Source organism: Somniosus microcephalus, chromosome 4 (assembly GCF_052327205.1).
Source record: "Somniosus microcephalus isolate GS21.2 chromosome 4, FLI_Smic_1.0, whole genome shotgun sequence".
Classification (NCBI taxonomy): Eukaryota; Metazoa; Chordata; class Chondrichthyes; order Squaliformes; family Somniosidae; genus Somniosus; species Somniosus microcephalus.
In genome coordinates this window covers 252,495,160-252,515,847 of record NC_140990.1, presented here as the reverse complement: position 1 = coordinate 252,515,847, position 20,688 = coordinate 252,495,160, and the positions used below count along the sequence as shown (strand labels likewise).

The window sequence follows — 20,688 nt, the reverse complement described above, 5'->3', positions numbered from 1 at the left end:
AAAAATTCTCAAAGGAAACCAATGCATGTCAAAGGGGGAAAAAACCGACAATCACATTTGTTGATAAACTGAAAATGTCTTCCATTCCTTTTGATGCGCATCTTTTTGTTAACTTCTCCAGAACTCTTTGCCATACCACAAGATAAGGTTTGAGTATTTCTTTTTACAAATTCAGAAATATACTTCCATGTTCACCATCAGATACTGCAATTTATTTAGCATCTTCGACAGCATCTCCCAAACCCACCTCTACCATCTAGAAGGACAAGGGCAGTAGGCGCATGGGAACACCATCACCTGCAAGTTCCCCATCAAGTCACACACCCTCCTGACTTGGAAATATATCGCCGTTCCTTCATTGTCGCTGGTTCAAAATCCTGGAACTCCCTCCCTAACAGCACTGTGGGAGTACCTTCACCTCGCGGATTGCAGTGGTTTAAGAAGGCGGCTCACCTCCACCTTCTCAAGGGAAATTAGGAACAGGCAATAAATGCCGGCCTTGCCAGCGACACCCACATCCCAGGAATGAATTAAAAAAATCATTTGGATGTTTTCAAATATTACTGTACAAAAATTAAGGGACTTAAAAATACACCAATACATATGTGAAAGCTAAATCTAATAATTTGCCATCAGCCTTACAGCACATTCTTGTTTAATAGAATAATGGTTCTACTAGACAACTTCAAAATATTTGTAATTAGTGCTCTTACAAGCACATCATAATGAAAATATAAAGCTACACTTGATTATCAGGAGTAAACTTAATTATCTATACAACAACTTGTATTTATATAGCGCTTTTAACATAGTAAAACGTCCCAAGGCGCTTCACAGGAGTGTCATAAAATTTGACACCGAGCCACATAAGGAGAAATCAGGGCAGATGACCAAAAGTTTGGTCAAAAAGGTAGGTTTTAAGGAGCACCTTAAAAAGGAGGAAAGAGAGGTAGAGAGGTTTAGGGAGGCAATTCCAGAGCTTAGGGCACAACAGCTGAAAGCATGGCAACCAATGGTTGAGCGATTAAAATCAGGGATGCTCAAGAGGCCAGAAGTAGAGGAGCAGATATCTCCCAGGGGGGCTGGAGGAGATGACAGAGATAGGGAGGGGCGGGGCCATGGAGGGATTTGAGAACAAGGATGAGAATTTAAAAATCGAGGCCATTGTAGGTCAGCAAGCACAGGGGTGATGGTGCGAGTTAGGACACGGGCAGCTGAGTTTTGGATGACTTCAAGTTTACGTAGGGTAGAATGCGGGAGGCCAGCCAGGAGTGCGTTGGAATAGTCAAGTCTAGAGGTAACAAAGGCATGGATGAGGGTTTCAGCAGTGGATGAGCTGAGGCAGGGGCAGAGACAGGCGATGTTACGGAGGTGGAAATAGGTGGTCTTAGGTCGGAAGCTCATTTCAGGGTCAAATATGACACCAAGGTTGCGAACAATCTGGTTCAGCCTCACAGATGCCAGGGAGAGGGATGGAATCAGTGATTAGGGAACAGAGTTTGTGGCGGGGAGTGAAGTCAATGGCTTTGGTCATCCCAATATTTAATTGGAGGAAATTTCTGCTCATCCAGTACTGGATGTCAGATAAGCAGTCTGACAATTTAGAGAAGTGGAGGGGTCGAGAGAAGGTGTAATGAGGTAGAGCTGGGTGTCATCGGTGTACATGTGGAAACTGACGCTGTGTTTTTGGATGATGTTGCCAAGAGGCAGCATGTAGATGAGAGATAGGAGGGGGCCAAGGATAGATCCTTTGGGGGGGGGGGGGGGGGGGGGCGGGGAAGACACCAGAGGTAACGATGCAGGAGCAGGCAGAGAAGCCGTTGCAGGTTATTCTCTGGCTACGATTAGACAGGTAAGAATGGAACCAGGCGACTGCAGTCCCACCCGGCTAGACAACAGTGGAGAGGCGTTGGAGGAGGACGGAGTGGTCAACCATGTCAAAGGCTGCAGACAGGTCGAGAAGGCATAGTTTACCTTTGTCACAGTCACAAAGGATGTCATTTGTGACTTTGATAAGAGCCAAAAATAATCTAGTAAACTAAAGCTAACATGGCTTTAGAAGGGAAAGATCATGCCTGACAGACCTCCTGGACTTCTTTGTGTAGAAGTGACAACCCAAGTGGGCTGTGGGAAACACAACATTGTGTAACCAGACTTCCAAAAGGCAGATGACAAAGTTCCACACGAATGACTATTAAGATCAAAGCTGTAGGGATAAATGTTAAATCCTCAGAATAAATAAGAAACCGTCTGAAAGGGAGAAAACAACAGATGCTTGTTAGAAGTGTTATATTGAGGTGGGATGATATCAAACTAGGAGGGGCAGTGAAATTGAAAAGGTGATAACTCAGAAATTACAGAATGAGTTGGAGGTGATTGCATAGTCGAGGCAAAAACCCTGGAATCATTTAAGAAACAAGTAGGTGCTGAAAAAGGGGGCATGGTCTTTCGGGATGAAATATAATGGAATGAATTGATTACCTCATCTGTAATGATCTTGTGTAATGTTAAACATTTCACATAACAGTGAAGGATTTAATTTGTTTCTTACTTAAAGCACTCAAAATCATAGTTAACCAAGGAAGAATGTTAATGGAAGACAAAGATATGCTGGGAAAATGATCGAGTTCTTTTTATTAAAAAAAGTATTAGTATTCTTATTTCTCTCCTTTTGCTTTGAACTAGTTTTTTGTTCCATCACTTATCACTACCTTCCAGGTCCCCTGTTAGAGCTACTTAATTTTGTTTTGATAATATGATTGCATCTCTTCAACAGGTCACTCGTAATCAACTGGGAGAAACCCCTAGCTTCACAAGACATTACAGTACTACAGATGCTAATAGCCTGTGATTCCTTGATTAAAATATAGGTAATTCAAAAGTACTCTTTGCAGCAACAACTAGCATCATGTCTTGGATCTTAAGATGGTTCAATTGCACTAAAGTCACTGATCAAAGTTATACCACCATGGGCAAGTGTTTTTCCCCACTAAGAGGGGAAGTTGCTATGGGCTACTCTTGCACATCTTCTAGTGGCTGATTATTAAGTTGAATTAGCAGAGACCTACTTCATTTCAGCCTGATATGGTGCATGTGATAAGGAGAGCGAGAGAGGGGAAAAGCAGAGTACTATCAAAAGATAAAGTGAGATGAAAAAAACCCAGAAACACACAAAAGTAATAATCGACAACTGGAAAATTCAACTGAGATCCAAATTTGCAGGTGGGTAGAAATTTAAAAAAAAATCATTAATCATTTTCATAATTTTTTGGAGGCAGGCAAGAGCACTATTACTCATTTTCAGATCTAGTTATTACAAGAAAAGGCTAACCGATGTTCTTGCCTGTCAGTCAGTCATTCAGGTGGCCAAAAACTATGGGATTCCAGTACAGAAAAATGAACCACCAATAGAGCTCATCAACTTTAATATAACTATAAGGTGCTCAATAGTGACTCTACTGATAGGCTCTTGAATACAGAACAGGGAGGCTCTTGAATACAGAACAGGGTATTTTAAAAATATCAGCTTCACTGAAATTTTCAGAATCACAAATGTGCTTAAAGCAAATCAATTCTATAGAACAATGAATGTCTGAATTAATGTGAAATTAAATTTTTGGTTTGCAGATAATCTGCTACAATAAGAGCACTCCCCACTAAGCTCTTTAATTTGCCTTGACAATAAAATACAGTTTCCATATGCAGGCCTGTATCTCCTATAATGTAAAACTTACAATCTTTCACATATCATGAATGGGATAGTGTGCCACCCAGTTACCACAGACACATACGGGTTGCCCATCGTGTACTTCCTGTCAACACTGAATGGCAGAAAACACAACACGACCAGACTGTAGTGCCCAGCTAAAACTAATAAATCAAATTTATTTACAAGGAAAATAATTACACAGAAGCAAAGGAAGACAATAGGTGACCAATACTTGAATGGTTCCAAAACAAATGAATGAATCCAGAATCTCATCAGTTCAGTGGAGAATGGTATAACTGAGTCCCTGATCATTGCACTTGACCCCACGGAGCCCCTCTCCCTGCTGTAATTTGGAAACACAAATCTGGGGAATAGGGAATGCCAGCAGCACTTATACTATTCCAAAGCGGACGTCAACATACCAGAACAAAGAAGTCCTTTCCCATTTCGGCAAGCAATCATACTATAACCAATTCCACCATTCAAGTATATTGGAGTATGGAAGCATACCTCCAGCCATTTGCTGGATTTCAGTTGCTTTTAAAACCTGCCTTACATATCAAAGTTTGCCCTTCCCAAAGAGCCAACTGGGTTCTGATAATCTCCATGTATAAACAACTGAAAAACAAAGGGAATTTTTGATGCAATTAACTTGTGAACATATGCAGGGAATTCTCGCTGGGAAACTAGCGATCCCATCCAATCCCAGAGAATTGTAAATATTCCTATATTTGTGTATTGTCTCTTTCCCCACAAAGTTAAAGGAATGCTTACGAGTATACCTAACTTGTCATCGTTTTAAATTCACAAAACTTTGGTGTATCTGAAGTTTCATATAAAAAGATATAATACGGATTTTACAGTTTGAAGTACAGTAAGTGTCCATCACACAGCTAATACATCAGTATATGAACAATTTTCGTGAGATACTATGAGGCTGTAAACCAATTGAGACATTTAAAATCTGCAGACAGTATGAACACTTTTAGTAGCTTTGTAACACTTACTTGTCTCCTTTGATCCACCGCTCTCCACTTGAAACCCTCATTCTTTGTGCTCGTTGCATCTCCTGTCTCCAGTGTGGTGGCGTTTCACTGCGCCTAAATCGATCTCTTGACCGAGACCTTGATCTTGAAGGTGTTCGATAGCGCTACACGAGATAATTTTTAGAATATATAAAAACGTGCATATGATACCTTACCAATTAAATCTCATAATAGAGAAAGAAAGCATTTATATTCACAATCGTGGAACGTCGCAAAGCGCTTTATAACCAATGAAGTACTTTTGAAGTGTAGTCACTGTTGTAATGTAGGGAAATGCAGCAGCCAATTTGTGCACAGCAAGCTCCCACAAACAGCAACATGATAATGACCAGATAGTCTGTTTTAGTGATGTTGGCTGAGGGATAAAAATTAGCCAGGGCACCAGGGAGAACTCCCCAGCTCCTCTTTGAAATAGTGCCACAGGATACATTCACCCGAGAGGGCAGATGGGACAACCTTGGAGAGTGCAGTGCTCCCTCTGTACTGCACTGGAGTGTCAGCCTAGATTTTGTGCTCAAGGCTCTGGAGTGGGACTTGAACGCACAACTTTCCGACTCAGTGGCAAGAGTGCTACCACTGAGCCATGGCTGGCACCTAAATATAGAAAGAAGAGGAAGAACTTGCAATTGCATACCATTTTCACAACTTCAGGAGGACGTCTCACACTGACTAATAGAAGGAAATGTGGCAGCTAATTGGCGCACAGCAAGGCCCCGCAATTAAATAAATGACTGGTTAATTTGTTTTAGCAATGGTGGTGGTTAAATGTTGACCAGGACACCAGGAGAACTCTCCTCTCTTCTTTGAACATTACCATGGGATCAACAGACAAAGGCTTGGTTTAACGGTTGGTCCCAAAGACGTTGCTCCCTTTGTACTGGACTGAAGTATCAGCCTAGATCATGTGCTCCAGTATCTTGTGGGACTTGACTCAGAGGTGAGAATGCTATCACCGAGTCAAGCCTGACATGTATACTGAATTAAATTTCTTTCCACAACAGTTTTAGGGGAAAAAGGTTCCGCAAAACAGTTACTTACCCGGGGTCCTCTTCCTTTAATTTTTCGACCTGACCTGGTTACTAAGAGTCGTCTTTGATATGTAGATATTTGGGAATTTGAAGCATTGCTGTTCAAAATAAAGGCAATTATTCTACAACAATATTTACTCATGGATGAAAAAAAAAGAACGAACAAAAGTTAATTCCCTAATTTAATTTAACCTCACAGGTTCAAAATGATCACTTGCAAGTCACGATATCACAAAGAATTAAACTAAATTCTAAATTCCAAAACTCAAGTTTCCTGAAAAACAGAATGAGATTCACCCACGCCTTCCCCCCTCATCCCCACCACGATACAGGAGTTATTTTGGCAAATTTTAATCAGAACAAAAATGTTATCCCATTACAGGAAACCTTGGTCCACCGGCAAAATTCAAGAGTCGGTTCAGTAAGTTTTTTTCTTTTCGTTGCTTTTTTTCCCCCCACCAGTCAGGCTCTGCAAGGTCTAGCTAAAGCTGTTGCTTAGCTACAGAGACGCTTGCAAGCTACGGCCGACTGTTTAGAAGCTGTAGGGTTTGTTGCTAGATACGGAGCTCAAAAGCTCCGTATGTTTTAACATTAGCGCTGGTTTGTCCGGCAGTTTTGATGGGACGGCAACAGCTCGGTCCCGTCGGTGCCAGATATCACAAAGTTTCCTGTATCATGTGATACAAAGTATAGCATATAGCCCAATATCATGACGACAGACTAAATTTCTTTCGCCCTAATGATGGTCATAATTTACTGCATTCAAATGTTTCACAGCAGTAGTGGGTTACTGACTGCAGCTGAAGTAATGGAAGGCGTTTTTTCCTAAAAATCTGTGAAAGCAGACTCTTAATTTATTAATGCTGTATGTAGTCGGGGAGATAAATATTCACAGCAGCTCCATAACTCACTTTTGATATCCCTGCAAATACAATTTCAAGAGGAATAAAGTTGTGCTTTGAAAGAAAAGTTGAAGATATTACTGCAGGAGAATAGAATAAATTTTCTATTTTGGGCATCCAGGGTCAACATCAACTATTTCCAGGTGAGGCATAGCACAGACTAAATGTAGAACAAAGTTTTAACTCTGCCCCAATAGTGTATCTTAATCTCAACTTAAGAGCAACTACAGCTGCACAAGTATGATGTTTTTCCCATTTCTTACACAAGCTATCTTTTTAGGCTCCGAGTGAAATTTTAAATTTGTAGGCAATTATTTTTAGGCACATGCCCACTAGAAACTTGGCTGACTGCCCAAACTCATTTCATGAGAAAGTGGGGACTCTTAAGTCCATCATTTGGTTCCCTCTCCTCAGGCATGACCCCCTAACTTTCAAAACCACTGTCATCACCCCATCTCAAAAATCTCACCCTTTACTACTGTGTCCTCACTAACTACTGTCTCATGTCCAACCCCCATTCCTCTCCAAGTTCTTTGAATGTGTTGTTGTCTTCCATGCCCATCTTTTCTGTGACTCCTTGCTTAAATTCCTCCCAATCATATCTCCACCCTTCTCACAGCACCAAAACAATCCTAACCAAAGTAACAATTACACCCTCTATGACTGTGACCATGGTGCATTATTTTTCCTCAAACATTCTGCATAGTTTGACATAGTTCATCACAACATCTTCCTCCAATGCTTCTCATGCACTGTCCAGCTTGGTGGGACTGTCCTTGCTGGTTCCATTCTTACCTATCTGATCGTAGCCAGAGCACTTCTAGCAGTGGGTTCCCACCTGGAGGTTTAGGGAGGGAATTCCATCATTGGTGCCACTGGTGTGATGATGTTGAGGGGGGGGGGGGGGGCAGTTTGATGTACAAGGGGTCAGAGTCAGAGGAATGAAGAGTTGGGGGTGGGGTTGTAGTGCTGGAGGAAATTACCGAGATAGGGAGAAGTGAAGCCATGGAGCCATAGAAGTATTTAAACACAAAGATGAGAATTTTAAGTTTGAGTTTTTGAGGGATTCGAAGCCAATTTAGGTCAGTGGGGATAGGGGTGATGGACAAGTGGAACTTGTGCCAGAATGAATATCACAGCAGAGTTTGGGATGAGCTGAAGTTTACAGAGGGTAGAGAATGGGCAGTCAACCAGGAGAGCATTACAATTATTAACTGCTTGAAAATATTTAAATTCCTACTGTGCTTTCTTACAGTACACATTTCAGATGACATTATTCACTCCTTGAAAAAAAAATTCTTCTTCCTTAACCAAATATTGTGTTTCTCCTTTTTGTAAAATAGCTCCACAGACCTCTACTACAGAAGAACGCAGAACTGAGTAGGTCATGCTCTTCTATATAGTCATGGTTATTTTTACTTCAGGGCTCACTAAATGGGAGACACTCTTTAAAGTTCTGCTTAATACAAGGTACTTCCAGTGATCTGGCCGATGACAAATAACTTAAAAAAAAAAAAAAATTGTTCTTGGGATATGACCAACATCGACATGGTGGCATTTATTGTCCATTCCTAGTTGTCCTGAGAACATCAAGAGTCACCCACATAGTGTGGAACTGGAGTCACATGCAGGCCAGTCCAGGCAGGGGTGGAAGGTCACTTCCCTGAAGGACATTCGTGAATCAGTTGGATCTTAATGAAATCCAGCAGCTTTCATGGTCATTTTATCTGGTGCCAGATTTATTAAATTGAATTTCACAACTTGCCATGGTGGGATCTGAATGCACAACCTCTTGGGTTTCTGGTCCAGTAGCTTCTCCACTAGGCTACAGTACCCTCTAAACTACATTAATCAGCCTGCTGTGGAATAAAAAGAGTGTTTCTGGAATCTGCATGATGAATATGTACCCATGAGAACAGATGCTGTGTAGTGTCACACAGACCTAAATATGGACAGGAATTAATTCTACTTACATAAAATATATTGAAAATTGATCCAAAGCGTATATAGTTATACTAACCTCTCTTTTTTCTTCTCTTGCTCATCTTTGTCAGGGCTGTTTCGCATTAAGAATTTATTTTCTGGTACAGGGGGAATTTCCTCAGGACGGACAGTGGCAACTGTCTGCAGTGGTGTACTTTCTGCACTTTCATCTGATGAGCTTCAAAACAAAGTTAAACAAATGAAACACTAATTACTAATTATATACATATTACTTACACACATAAATAGCCAATCTCCCATGGCATTGCATACAGGTAGTCAAGACCAAAGGTTAGAGAGAGTGTGGGATAATGGAACCAAGGTAGGGAAACGAGGAGGGGGGGGTGAGGAAGGACAGCCAGAAAATGGGGGAAAGGAGGGGAGATAAAAAAAAGACTTGCATTTATATAGCACATTTTATGACCACCAGACGTCCCAAAGTGCTTTACAGCCAATTAGGTACTTTCTGAAGTGTAGTCACTGTTGTAATGTAGGAAACGCGGCAGCCAATTTGTGCACAGCAAGCTCCCACAAATAGCAATGTGATAATGACCAAATAATCTGTTTTTTTTTATGGTGATGGTAGAGAAGGGGAGAAGAGGAGTGGGGAGGGATAAATGGAAGGGCAATTCAGATCAGTAGGGTTAGGGAGACTGAGCTATTGAGGGTGAAGAAATACAGTCAATGGAAGTTGGTGTGTGTGTGTGTGTGTGTGTGTGTGTGTGTGTGTGTGTGTGAGAAAAGTGGAATTGAGGCAGGGTAGGGGTAGCCTGTTGGGGGGCAACTGCAGCAAGTGGGGAGGGGAGGGGCAGGCAAGGGATTGGTGGAGTGGGGCTGAAAGATGTCTATGGCTGCAGACTTGCTTAGTGTGGTCGGGGAGTGGGGGGAGAAAGAGTTTCTCTTGATTCCGTTTCCTTAATCCCAAGTGAAATACATATATACATTAAAAAAATTATAAAGTGGTAATTAAACACCATCATGTGTAAATGGCTATTTCACACCCAAACCCTCCCCCCCGCCATGACACCATAATCACCTGCCAACATGTTGCTGATGGTCCAGCTGAGACCATTAGTTCAGCATGTGAGTATATTTTAATTTCCTCAAGTAAAACTGACTTAAAAATTGAAAGTATTAATAAGTAAAAACCAGTTTAAAGTTGAAACTAAGATCAAATTCCACAACCAGACACAATAATGCTGCATTTTAAGGGGATTTCGAGATCCACATGCCTACTTTATACCCTCACAATGAAACCTTATTAGCATGTTGTAGACATATTTGCAAAAGCAATCATATCCAAAATGAGTCTCCACAAACACTGATGGTTTGACCAGCTACAACAACATTTTCTGTAACCGAAATCTTCGAGAAACATTCTGGAAGCCATGAATTACACCAGATTCCTTTTCTCTTCTGCTAGGCGCCTCCTCAGACCGTAATATCTTGTGACCTCCATCTTCATCTTTGATGTTAAATGCGAAGAGCTCATAAGAGAGTTCCATGTTATCTGCTACTGCATTTATGCCTGCAACTCTCGCTAACCGAGCCCCACTCCATCCTCATCTCAAAATTTCTCACCATCTCCCTATCCATCCTCATCAAACTCATTTCCCACATTAAGTCAATTAGCTGCTCACTTGACTCCTTTTAGCCCAGCTTCTGACTAACCATCTCCCTCTTCTTGCTCCATGCTTATGGATATCGGTCAACTTCTCTCATCCTCTGGTACTACTCCCACCGCTTTCAAAACTAGTCATCACCCTACCTTCTAAAAAGCCTACCTTTAACTCATCCATTTTCTCAAACTACTGCCCTATAACTTACTCTCAATCTCCAAGATCCTCAAATGCATTGCCAGCAGTTAAATCTGTACCCAGCTGTCGCAACAGGCCCATTTCAAGTCCCTCTATTATTATGACCACGGCATGTTGTCAAACGCAGCAGAGAAGTTGAGACCACTCCATTCTCCTCCATGGCCCACTTTTGTGGTACTACTCGGTCCTGATTTCATTCCTATTTGTCTAATTGACGTGCGGTGAAGATCATGTCCATTGTGCCCCTTCGTGGGCGGAATCCGCATTGCGACTCTGGGAGGAGCTCTTCGGCCACTGGGAGAAGGCGATTGAGGAGGATTCATGCGATGACTTTCCCTGTGGCAGACAGCAGGGAAACTCCTCTGTAATTACCGCAATCGGACTTGTCACCTTTCTTGAAGATGGTCACAATTACGGCGTCGCTGAGATCCCCTGGCATGCTCTCCTCCTTCCAGATAAGAGAAATTAGTTCATGAATTCGCGCCAGTAGTGCTTCTCCGCCATGCTTTAGTGCCTCGGCGGGGATTCCATCTGCTCCTGCGGCCTTGTTGTTCTTCAGTTGTTGGATGGCCTTTTCAACCTCATACCGGGCTGGGGTTGTGCCGAGATGGTGGCGGGTATCATGCTGTGGGATGAAGTTGAAGACACTCACGTTGAAGACAGAGTCGCAGTTAAGGAGATCTTCGAAGTGCTCCTTCCAGCGGGCACTGACTGCCTCTCTGTCCTTGATGAGTACCTCTCCGTTCTTGGCCCGCAGTGGGGTAGGGCCTTAGGTGCTTAGGCCGCAGATGGTCTTGACTGCGCTAAAGAATCCACGCACTTCGTGGTTGTCGGCTAGCTGCTGGATCACCTGCGCGTTCTCCACCCACCATCTGTTCTTTCGGTTGCGAGTTTTTTGTTGGACCTCGACCTTCAGGCTTCTGTAGAGCTGCTTCCTTGCTCTCGAGTTTTGTTGCTGATTCCAGATCAGGAATGCCTTGCGCTTGCAGCTTATTAGCTCCTGGATCTCCTAGTCGTTCTCGTCGAACCAGTCTTGGTGCTGCATGCCCGATACGAGACTCCCAAAACAAACGCTCTACTCGGAGCTCCGGCACAGCAAGAGAGCCCCAGGTGGGCAGAGGAAACGCTTCAAGTACACCCTCAAAGCCTCCTTGAAAAAGTGTAACATCCCCATCGACACCTGGGAATCCCTGGCCCAAGACTGCACAAAGTGGAGGAGAAGCATCCGGGAAAGCGCCGAACACCTCGAGTCTCTTCGCCGGGAGCAAGCGGAAGTCAAGCGCAGGCAGCGCAAGGAGCGCACGTCAACCCAAGCACCCCACCCACCCGCCGCTTCAACCACCGTCTGCCCCACCTGTGACAGAGACTGTAGGTCCCGCATTGGACTCATCAGTCACCTGCGAACTCATTTTTAATGTGGAAGCAAGTCATCCTCGGTTCCGAGGGACTGCCTAAGGAGAACTTGTCTAACTGCATCTACTCAATGGCTTCTTTCCATGCCCGCAGTTATCCACTGTGCACCCAATGCCTCCATCCTTGGCCCTCTTTTCTCATCATTTACACGAAACAACTAGAAAATGTCATCACAAAGGCAAAGTTAATACCAAAATCTACCTCTCTGCAACCATTACTGTCTTATCTAACTGCTTGTTCAACATCAAGTCCTGGATGAGCTGAAATTTCCTTTAGTTCAACATTGGTATTGGCAAAACCAAAGCCATCACTGTTGGTTCACACCAGCAACTGTGTCCCTCTAACTTCAGCTCCATTAATGTTCTGGACTGAATGAAATGCTGTGAAACCATGACTTTCTCCTCGATCCCAAGCTGTCCTTCTCTTCCAATACCTAGTTAGACATCCTGCCTTCAGTTCCCCCACCCCATTCTTCCCATCTCGTGCTCAGCATCTTCACTTCTTCCTTGTAGAGTGCTGCCAGACATTTCACTATGTGAAGGACACAACATAAATAAGCAAACTATTCATTCTGAAGGCTTAATTATCATACAGTGCCTTCTATATGAAAAAGTAGACTTTTGAACCACTTAAAGATTGTAAGAGGACACTTGTTCCTCTGCCATTTTGGAATGACCGATTCAATTGGTGCCATTATTGTTAGCAACTCTGGCTGCTCCAAGGTGTTAAAAAGAGAAACTCCAAGGGGGAGAAATTCGGTATCCCCTCAACCTGTCGTTGTTAGCGGCAGGCGGTAAGGCAGGGGGCGCCACTCAATATCCGGTCCGGGGCGTTGCACGCTCGACTGGCGTCACGATCTGCAGGCGTAGGAGATCGCGGCGGTAGTGTTTAGCGCTGCCGCAAAATGTCTGGTCAATTTCGCGAGCGGTGCAAACATCGCTGCACCCGGGCGCTAATTGTTTTGCGTCCCATTAGCGCCCTCTTAAGGCGCTAACAGGGGACGCAAACCAACCGAATTTCTCCCCCCAATAATTTTGTTATCTGATTGACTGTCACTAACCAACAAATATTAATCTGTTACAGTAGATCTGAAGTGAATCTAAGAAATGAAAAATAGTAACTACTATGTGCTGTACGTGTTTATTGGGCAATCTTTTTAGTGAGGAAGAAAGAGGAAACAGGGGAAGATAGACAAACCTGTTTCAGCCCTCAATTGATGTCATTAACAAATTCAATGGCTAGTTACTCACAAGATGATAGCAAGCAATGTCAAAAAGATTGATTTTCTATTTAAAACATTGTGGAACTTTTATTTTTACATGGTCTGCCATGGATTTTTGTTACGTTTTACAATAAATCGGATTTTATCCAACACCAGGAAATAAGGTTTCAAAGAGCATCTGGATACTACATACAACTCAAAGACAAACAATTGGCTCTGCCAAGTTCAATAGAACATATTGATCGGGACTTTGCTAATGACACAAAATAAGAGGCAGATGGAACAGAATATCCAAGAGTAATAAAGAAACATTGAATGAAAGTAATAAAACACTTGGCTTTACAAAAAAAGTGTTAAAGAATAAATGAGCATACAGATAAAACACACAGATCTTCAAATATCTGAAACACTATTGAAAAAGGAACAGTAAAAGTAGAAGCTTGAAATAGGTGGACCGTTTCAATAGGTTGACTAATGCTAGCTATCAGAGAACACGGACAGCAAGCAGTGGTTAAAGGCAAGATGAATTTCTACGGTCTGGTAGTGCTCTCCAACTTGCCTCGTGGAGCAGAAATAATTGTTCAAGTGCCTGGGGAAAAGTTTGAAACTCAAAAATCCATTGCTCCCCATGTAAGAAATTTATGGTGAAACTGAATGAATTTGTATCTAAGGAGACACAAGACAGAAGGAACTTGTGAAATAATTACAAAAAACAGATTAGAGTGCAATGCAAGGCGTTCAAAAAGGAACCTAAACAGTGCTGCTCTTCACCCATTGCAAGCAGATAAACATGTCCTTGACATGCCAGTTACATAAACAAATCTGCTCATATAATGTCCTTTGGTTGAATAAACAATTCTTTGATCACCTCAGATAAAGTGAAAAGTTTATACTTAACTTTGCATAAAAATTAGTTGCCTTTACAGTCCTATTACTGGCTTCTGGCCTTTTAGTGCCACTAGTCCTTGTCACAAGAAGAATGGCCAGCCTTAAATATAGCAAATGCTGGTATGTTATCTGAATGGCCAGTCTTGCAGTCAATCATTTAAAAAATCCTGGCATACATTGCATTCCCCCCAGCTCCAAAACATGGTGATGTTCATAAAAATTAGAAGAAAGGCCGTCTTAATTTACATTCAGGGAGTTGTGCACAGGTTGCTTGCAGAGTGGCAATGATACATTCTGGGAGCTGTAATCTTTACAATTTTTTTCCATTCAGTTGATAAAATGATTGCTCGGGGAATTTTCATGAATTTAAGCCACAGGCTTCGCGGAGAAAGATATACTTCTGACAGAAAATGTAACTGTACAGGTATGTTTAATCATTTTCTTGTGAATTCTGTAGTTATTTTAGATCTTTCCCATCTTAGAAACCTTACTTCCAGTACTAAGTCGCCAGCTTTGGTAAAGTTAGATAGTGGCTGAAATAATTTGAGAGTAACTTTATTGGTTCTGCTTCACTTTTGTTAAAAATTGATAGCTAACCGTTAATGGACTATTCTTGGTCAGTTTTCATTTCTGCTTCTTACATGTTGATTGGTACGCATGATATGTTGGGTTTTATTAGAATAATATTTGAGTCAATTTGGTTCAAGTATGCATACACTTTCAAGTATGGCACTTTGAGGTGTGATGGACATGCACTAGACATAAGATTTTACAATATAAAAATATACTCACACACACTAATCAATTGCCTATGGTGTTGCACACAGGCAGTCAAGACTAGATGCAGTCTTCAGATGAAATGGGGTTAGAGAGCAGATTATTCGACCAAGGCGTGCAGGTGGAATTAAAATCGCATTTTAAAGTCATTTATTTTGCTATTTTTATAATTCCATTATAAACCTCTACGTTCACATGTATTCGAGACATTGCCTATGTAAACTAATCTTGTCCAAATTACAGCCTCCCACCAGCTGTGGCACTGCAGTGCCTTCACTAGAGGGAGTGTGTAATTACAGCATGACAAGTTTACATAGGCAATTTCCATTACAAGTGAGGACACAGGAATTTATAATGGAAAAACTTGACAGGAAGTGTTTGCAGATACAAACACATTTAAAAAGCCCACTAAACATTAGACTTCAAAAGCAATTAGTTGGCTGTCAAGTGCACTGGGATGTCCTGAGAACACGAAAGATGCTATATAAATGCAAGCTCTTTCTTTATAATTATTTACGCAGTCTACTTGCTATTAAGTAAACATGGGTGAAGTCAGCATTTAATTGCTTTTTGGCTACACATAAATCCGTGTGTAACACTAAGTATGATGGACAAGAAAGATATGCTAGATGTATTATTTTTATTATATGACTAGTGAATTTCCCGTGCTACTGCTTACAGTAAGTCAGAGGGATTACTGTTTTAGAAGGACAAAACCATTATATCATGTAAAACACAATGTTAAATGGTCCCTTTAAAGCTACAAAGTCTAACTGACATTAAGTAAACACTGAGTGAGTTCAGAGACAGGTCAGTTAAGAAGCTGGAGATATTCTATCCCTGTTGCTGGAAAGTTTTCATATTCCAAAGTGTGGCTTTGTACTTTGTTCCCCAGTGTGACAGACCATTTGAGGCATCTGAAGGAAGAAGCCAAACTCTGCAATCTGGCCTTCAAAGGCCAGGCAACACAAGGTTGATCTGTGTTTATATTTCTTATTTGCCAGCTTATCCTGCTTTAGTGCTGTTGCCTCCTTGGTGCATGAATCCTAAATCATGTGTTGGTATTCACAGCTTGAGCTAATAAATGGGATAATGAATTTAAACTTTGTACGTGACCCCAAAGACTATCTATAGTATGCACTATGCAGACAACAAAGACAAAAAACTACGCCTTCCCTGATATAGATGTACATTTTCCTCAGTTGAGCAGTAACAAAAAATTACTTCAAATTCTATGTACCAAATGTACCTTCAAACCACAGGTAACAATGAATTATGAAGTAACTGCCAAATACATGCCAGAGCAGCAATATAAGGGTTTCCAAGGAAGTGCCAAGTAGAGTAGTAGTTGGATGCGGGATTACACTTCCCACTTGGATACAATGAATTACTAATCTTAGCTGTGCAGACATGAGGAGGCATTGAGCAGAGGATACTCACTTCTCCAGAAATAGACAGTGGGATTGGAGGTGTCAGGGCTAACCCTGAGAATCAGTTGCCATGGACAAATATAACTCCCAGCAGCCAGTTATAGAATATCAATGGGAACAGGTTTCCAGCATATCCCCTTAGTTTGGGAAGATGTATGACATGAGACAACATCAAGTGAGAAAGGGGAGAAAATGATGGGGAAACTGGTCAGGTAATAAATTAAAATGCATGACTGGCAAACTAACTTGCTATCACACCAGTTTCTGCACAAAAAAAAGTTAGTTTAAAATCACTAAAATGATTCACGAGCTAATACTGAAATTTAGTGTTACAGTAGTATAATTCTATGAGGCTAGGGCAACATAAAGGACAAATAATACATATAAAAGTTACCACCAACCTTTTCTTTTCTAATTTCTTTCTGCGTTTCTTATCCTTCTTTCGTTTTTTGGACTCCTTCTTACGTTGTTTCCTTTTTCTTTTCTTAGAATCTTCATCTGTTTCACTTTCTGACTCCGAGGAAGAGCTTGAGTCAGTAGAGCTCGCAGAATCACTTGAAGAGGATGAAGATTTCTTTCTTTTCTTCTCTTCCTTTTTGGCTTGTTGAGTAAAAGTAAAATACACCCATTTGTTAAAATGTATGCCATTGCTGAAAAATCATCTGCACCTATGATTTATCTACAAATGAACAGAAAGTGAATTAAATGCACTTTCCAGTGAAACCTAAGTTTTGAACAAATAAGAATGCAAAGACAAAATGAAAATTGTGAAAATAGCGTGAATGAGATGTGTGAACATAATGACTGTAATATCTGGTATACTGCAAGACATCAGAAGCACTAGTATTGCAATACTAGTTTATACATTTTCCTAAAAATTAAATGCTGCTGTCAAGATATTATAATCAGAAAATGTTATACATGTATAAATTAAAGGGACTTGATACAGTTTAGAAAGTACTCTTCCTAAATAGCAATGATAACATGAGGAAGAGTGGAAAGATACATATAAAGCAGATTTTCAGCATACACTAAATGTGATAAAAGTTTACAGTAATTAGTGTAAAACCAGTATGTTTTGTGACAGGTATATCTTGTGGCTCCTGAAATCCTTGACTTCTATGTACAAATAAATTTTCATGCTACTGCAACATAATTATTTACACAATGACCGTCACTGAGTAAAAGAAAGACTTGCATTTATATAGCACCTTCAGGACGTCCCAAAGTGCTTTACAGCCAATGAAGTACTTTTGAAGTGCAGTCACTGTTGTATTGTAGGAAATGCGGCAGCCAATTTGTGCACATCAAGCTCGCACAAACAGCAATGTAATAATGACCAGATGATCTGTTTTTTTATGACGTTGATTGAGGGATAGATATAGGCCAGGACACCGGGGATAACTCCCCTGCTCTTCTTTGAAATAGTGCCATGGGATCTTTTACGTCCACCTTAGAGAGCAGACGGGGCCTCGGTTTAACATCTCATCCAAAAGACATCACCTCCGACAGTGCAGCACTCCATCAGTGTCAGCCTAGATTTTTGTGCTCAAGTCTCTGGAATGGGACTTGAACCCACAACCTTTAGACTCCGAGGCAAGAGTTGTACCAACTGAGCCACGGCTGATACAAAAAATGTTGGGCAAATTCACACATATATTTTCCATAATGGCAACTATCAATTAACCAGTTACCTAATTTATTTCACAAATCCCAAGACTGTGATGATCACAAAAGCTCTGCTATAATAATTACCAGCAAAATCAGTCTGCAAAATCAGCAGAAATAAAACAAAATAAGCTGGCAAAAATGAGAGAAAACAGGAAGCCTTTAAATAAAATAAACAAAAGCAACATATTGCCCACTTCCACAGTGCTCTGACAGCACCCAATCCAAATTGGTCTCGAAGCTAAGCACTGTTAGGCTTGGTTAGCATTTGGATAGGAGGCGGACTGCAAAAATGAGCTCATCTTCCTGCTGGCTGTATTGAGCCACTTTTATTTTAAACAACAACAACAACTTGTATTTATATAGCGCCTTTAACATAGTAAAATGTCCCAAGGCACTTCACAGGAGCGTTATCAAACAAAATTTGACACTGAGCCACATAAGGAGATATTAGGACCAAAAGATTAGTCAAAGAGGTAGGTTTTAAGGTGCATCTTAAAGGAGCGAAGAGAAGTAGAGAGGCATATTATAATAAAAAGTCCCCTATTTAAAATAATCACAATAAATATTTTGTGGATAACACAAAACAGCTATTACAAATAACAATTTTACAGTATCAATAAGAACGGTCACATAGCAATTAAAAATGAATATGCTCTTAATCAAGAAAACACGAGCTTCTCCCCTTTCTGCCTACCTACCCACACACACGTACCTTTGCCTTTTGGAATTAATTCTCCACAGTTTAAGATTCGGACTTCTGCATAAGGTTTACTATTTGCATCTGTTTTCTGGTTTTCCACATCTCTTATTAATTCCTGTCCTGAAATAACTTGACCAAAGACCACGTGTACACTAAAAGAATGAAGAGTGATTTTTATTTATAATTTTTGTGGTGTTATATGCAACATTTAGATAATGACAGCATTACTTATTTAGGAAATATACTCACCTATCTAAATGAGGTGCAGGCTTAGTAGTTCTTCATGTTTTAATATTCACAAAAATGGATGTTCATTGCATGAAATCAGAAAAACAAAATTAGACAAGCTACAGTAAAAACACTGGCTTTCAAACAAAAACAGCAGCAAAATATATTCTTTATAAAGTCATGAAAGCAAACATCACAATTACAAGACACTGTCAACTACACAGATAGATCTTGGGACAGCAAAAAAAATTGTTTTACTAGTTAGGTGTTTTTGATGCCAACCTCAAATACGTTTCGGTACATGTGTGGGGGAGGGGGTGGTGGGCGAAAGCTGTGCAATAAGTACAGTGCAGAGAAAATATTACTGTCAAAGTCTAAATTAGTGTTTATTATTGCTTTTATACAGAAAATACTATAATAAAATAAGGCTCATTAGTCTCAATTTTTGTAAGAGCAGTATTCAGCATTTTATGATCCCAGTAATACCACCTTATTTCAATGAAGGATACTGAGGAGCTACCTACACGAAACACTGTTCACTGGTAGACACTAGGATGTTGTGAGCAAATTGCCCTGGACAAGACCTTGCTGTTGTTGTCTGTGAGACATTCTACATGTTCAGTACAGAGTCAAGTATGTACATTGATTTAAAAAAAAATTACATTATTGTTAATTTTTATGTAGCAATTTAGATGGGGTTTTTAAATTTGTGCAGGAATAACCTTGTTAGGTTTTGCTGGAGAGATAGAGAATGCACGAGAGCGAGAACACAAAAGATACAGAAACAGTGAGAGAGGAAAAAAAGAGACAGGGAGAGCAAGTCTGGCAGTGCGAGCTAGAGAGGCACAGGCAGACACAGAGAGCTCATGTGAAGAGAGAGACAGACAGATCAAGCACATGTGAAGGGGGAGAGAGAGAATCCCCATTGGTTACTGATAGATTCTTGCCCGCCCACTTGAGACGGAATGAGACCACGACATAACAGGCATACAAAACTAACTGAAAATATAAACCTATTCTGTTGAGTCCAAATCAGATATTTTCTACAGGAAAGTAAAAAAACTTACATGAAGAACTGTGAACCATTTGTATCCTTTCCTCTGTTAGCCATAGACAACAGGAACTCCTTGTTGTGTTTGACTGCAAAACTTTCATCTATTTTTAAAAAGGAAATGTGTGATCATTTTACAGAATTGGAGTTAATATCTTAATAAAAAGAACATTTATTCACAATTCCCATGACAATTCTATGGGTAGATTTTACAGATAAAGCATAGTGTAATCATGAGAAAATACTGTCATTTCACAAAACCCTTTTGCTTTGTTATATAGGAACATAGGAAAATACAGGAACAAAAAAAGACCATTGTGGCCCATCTGGCCAATCCCAGTGAAAAGATCCACCCTCTGAGACTCAGTGCTCAAGCGTCAAATTGCACCCTACGCAGAAAGACAAGATAGCTGTGCTGTGGCAATTTCCACACCCTCCCCTCCACCCACCACAAAAAAACCACTCCTGCTCTATCGGGCTGGAATTCATAGAACGATACAGCACAGAAGGCAGCCATTCAAAAGAGCTATCCAATTAGTCCCATTTCCCTACTTTTTTCCCCCATAGCCGGCAAATTTTTCCTTTTCAAGTATATATCCAATTCCCTTTGAAAGTTACTACTGAATCTGCTTCCACCGCCCCTTCAGGCAGTGAGACCAGATCATAACAATCACTGCATAAAAAATTCTCACTTCTCCTCTGGTTCTTTTGGCAATTATCTTAAATCTGTTTCTTCTGGTTACCGACCCACCTGCCAATGGAAACAATTTCTCCTTATTTACTCTATCAAGACCCCGCATAAATTTTGAGCACCTTAAACTTT

The 20,688-nt window shown here is 40.8% G+C and overlaps 1 protein-coding gene across 2 annotated transcripts in view; it reads right to left on the bottom strand.

Annotated features, from left to right (window-relative positions):
• ppig (peptidylprolyl isomerase G (cyclophilin G)) overlaps window positions 1–20,688 on the bottom strand; it is a 63,173-nt gene that overhangs the window by 4,010 nt on the left and 38,475 nt on the right. For both annotated transcript variants that reach the window (XM_085986218.1, XM_085986217.1), the window contains exons 6-12: window positions 19,882–19,969; window positions 18,836–18,865; window positions 18,599–18,738; window positions 16,617–16,815; window positions 8,706–8,846; window positions 5,794–5,881; window positions 4,717–4,859 (exon numbers count right to left, since the gene is read on the bottom strand). In XM_085986218.1, the coding sequence (XP_085842344.1) occupies window positions 4,717–4,859; window positions 5,794–5,881; window positions 8,706–8,846; window positions 16,617–16,815; window positions 18,599–18,738; window positions 18,836–18,865; window positions 19,882–19,969 (829 nt within the window). The remainder of the gene's footprint in view (window positions 1–4,716; window positions 4,860–5,793; window positions 5,882–8,705; window positions 8,847–16,616; window positions 16,816–18,598; window positions 18,739–18,835; window positions 18,866–19,881; window positions 19,970–20,688) is intronic.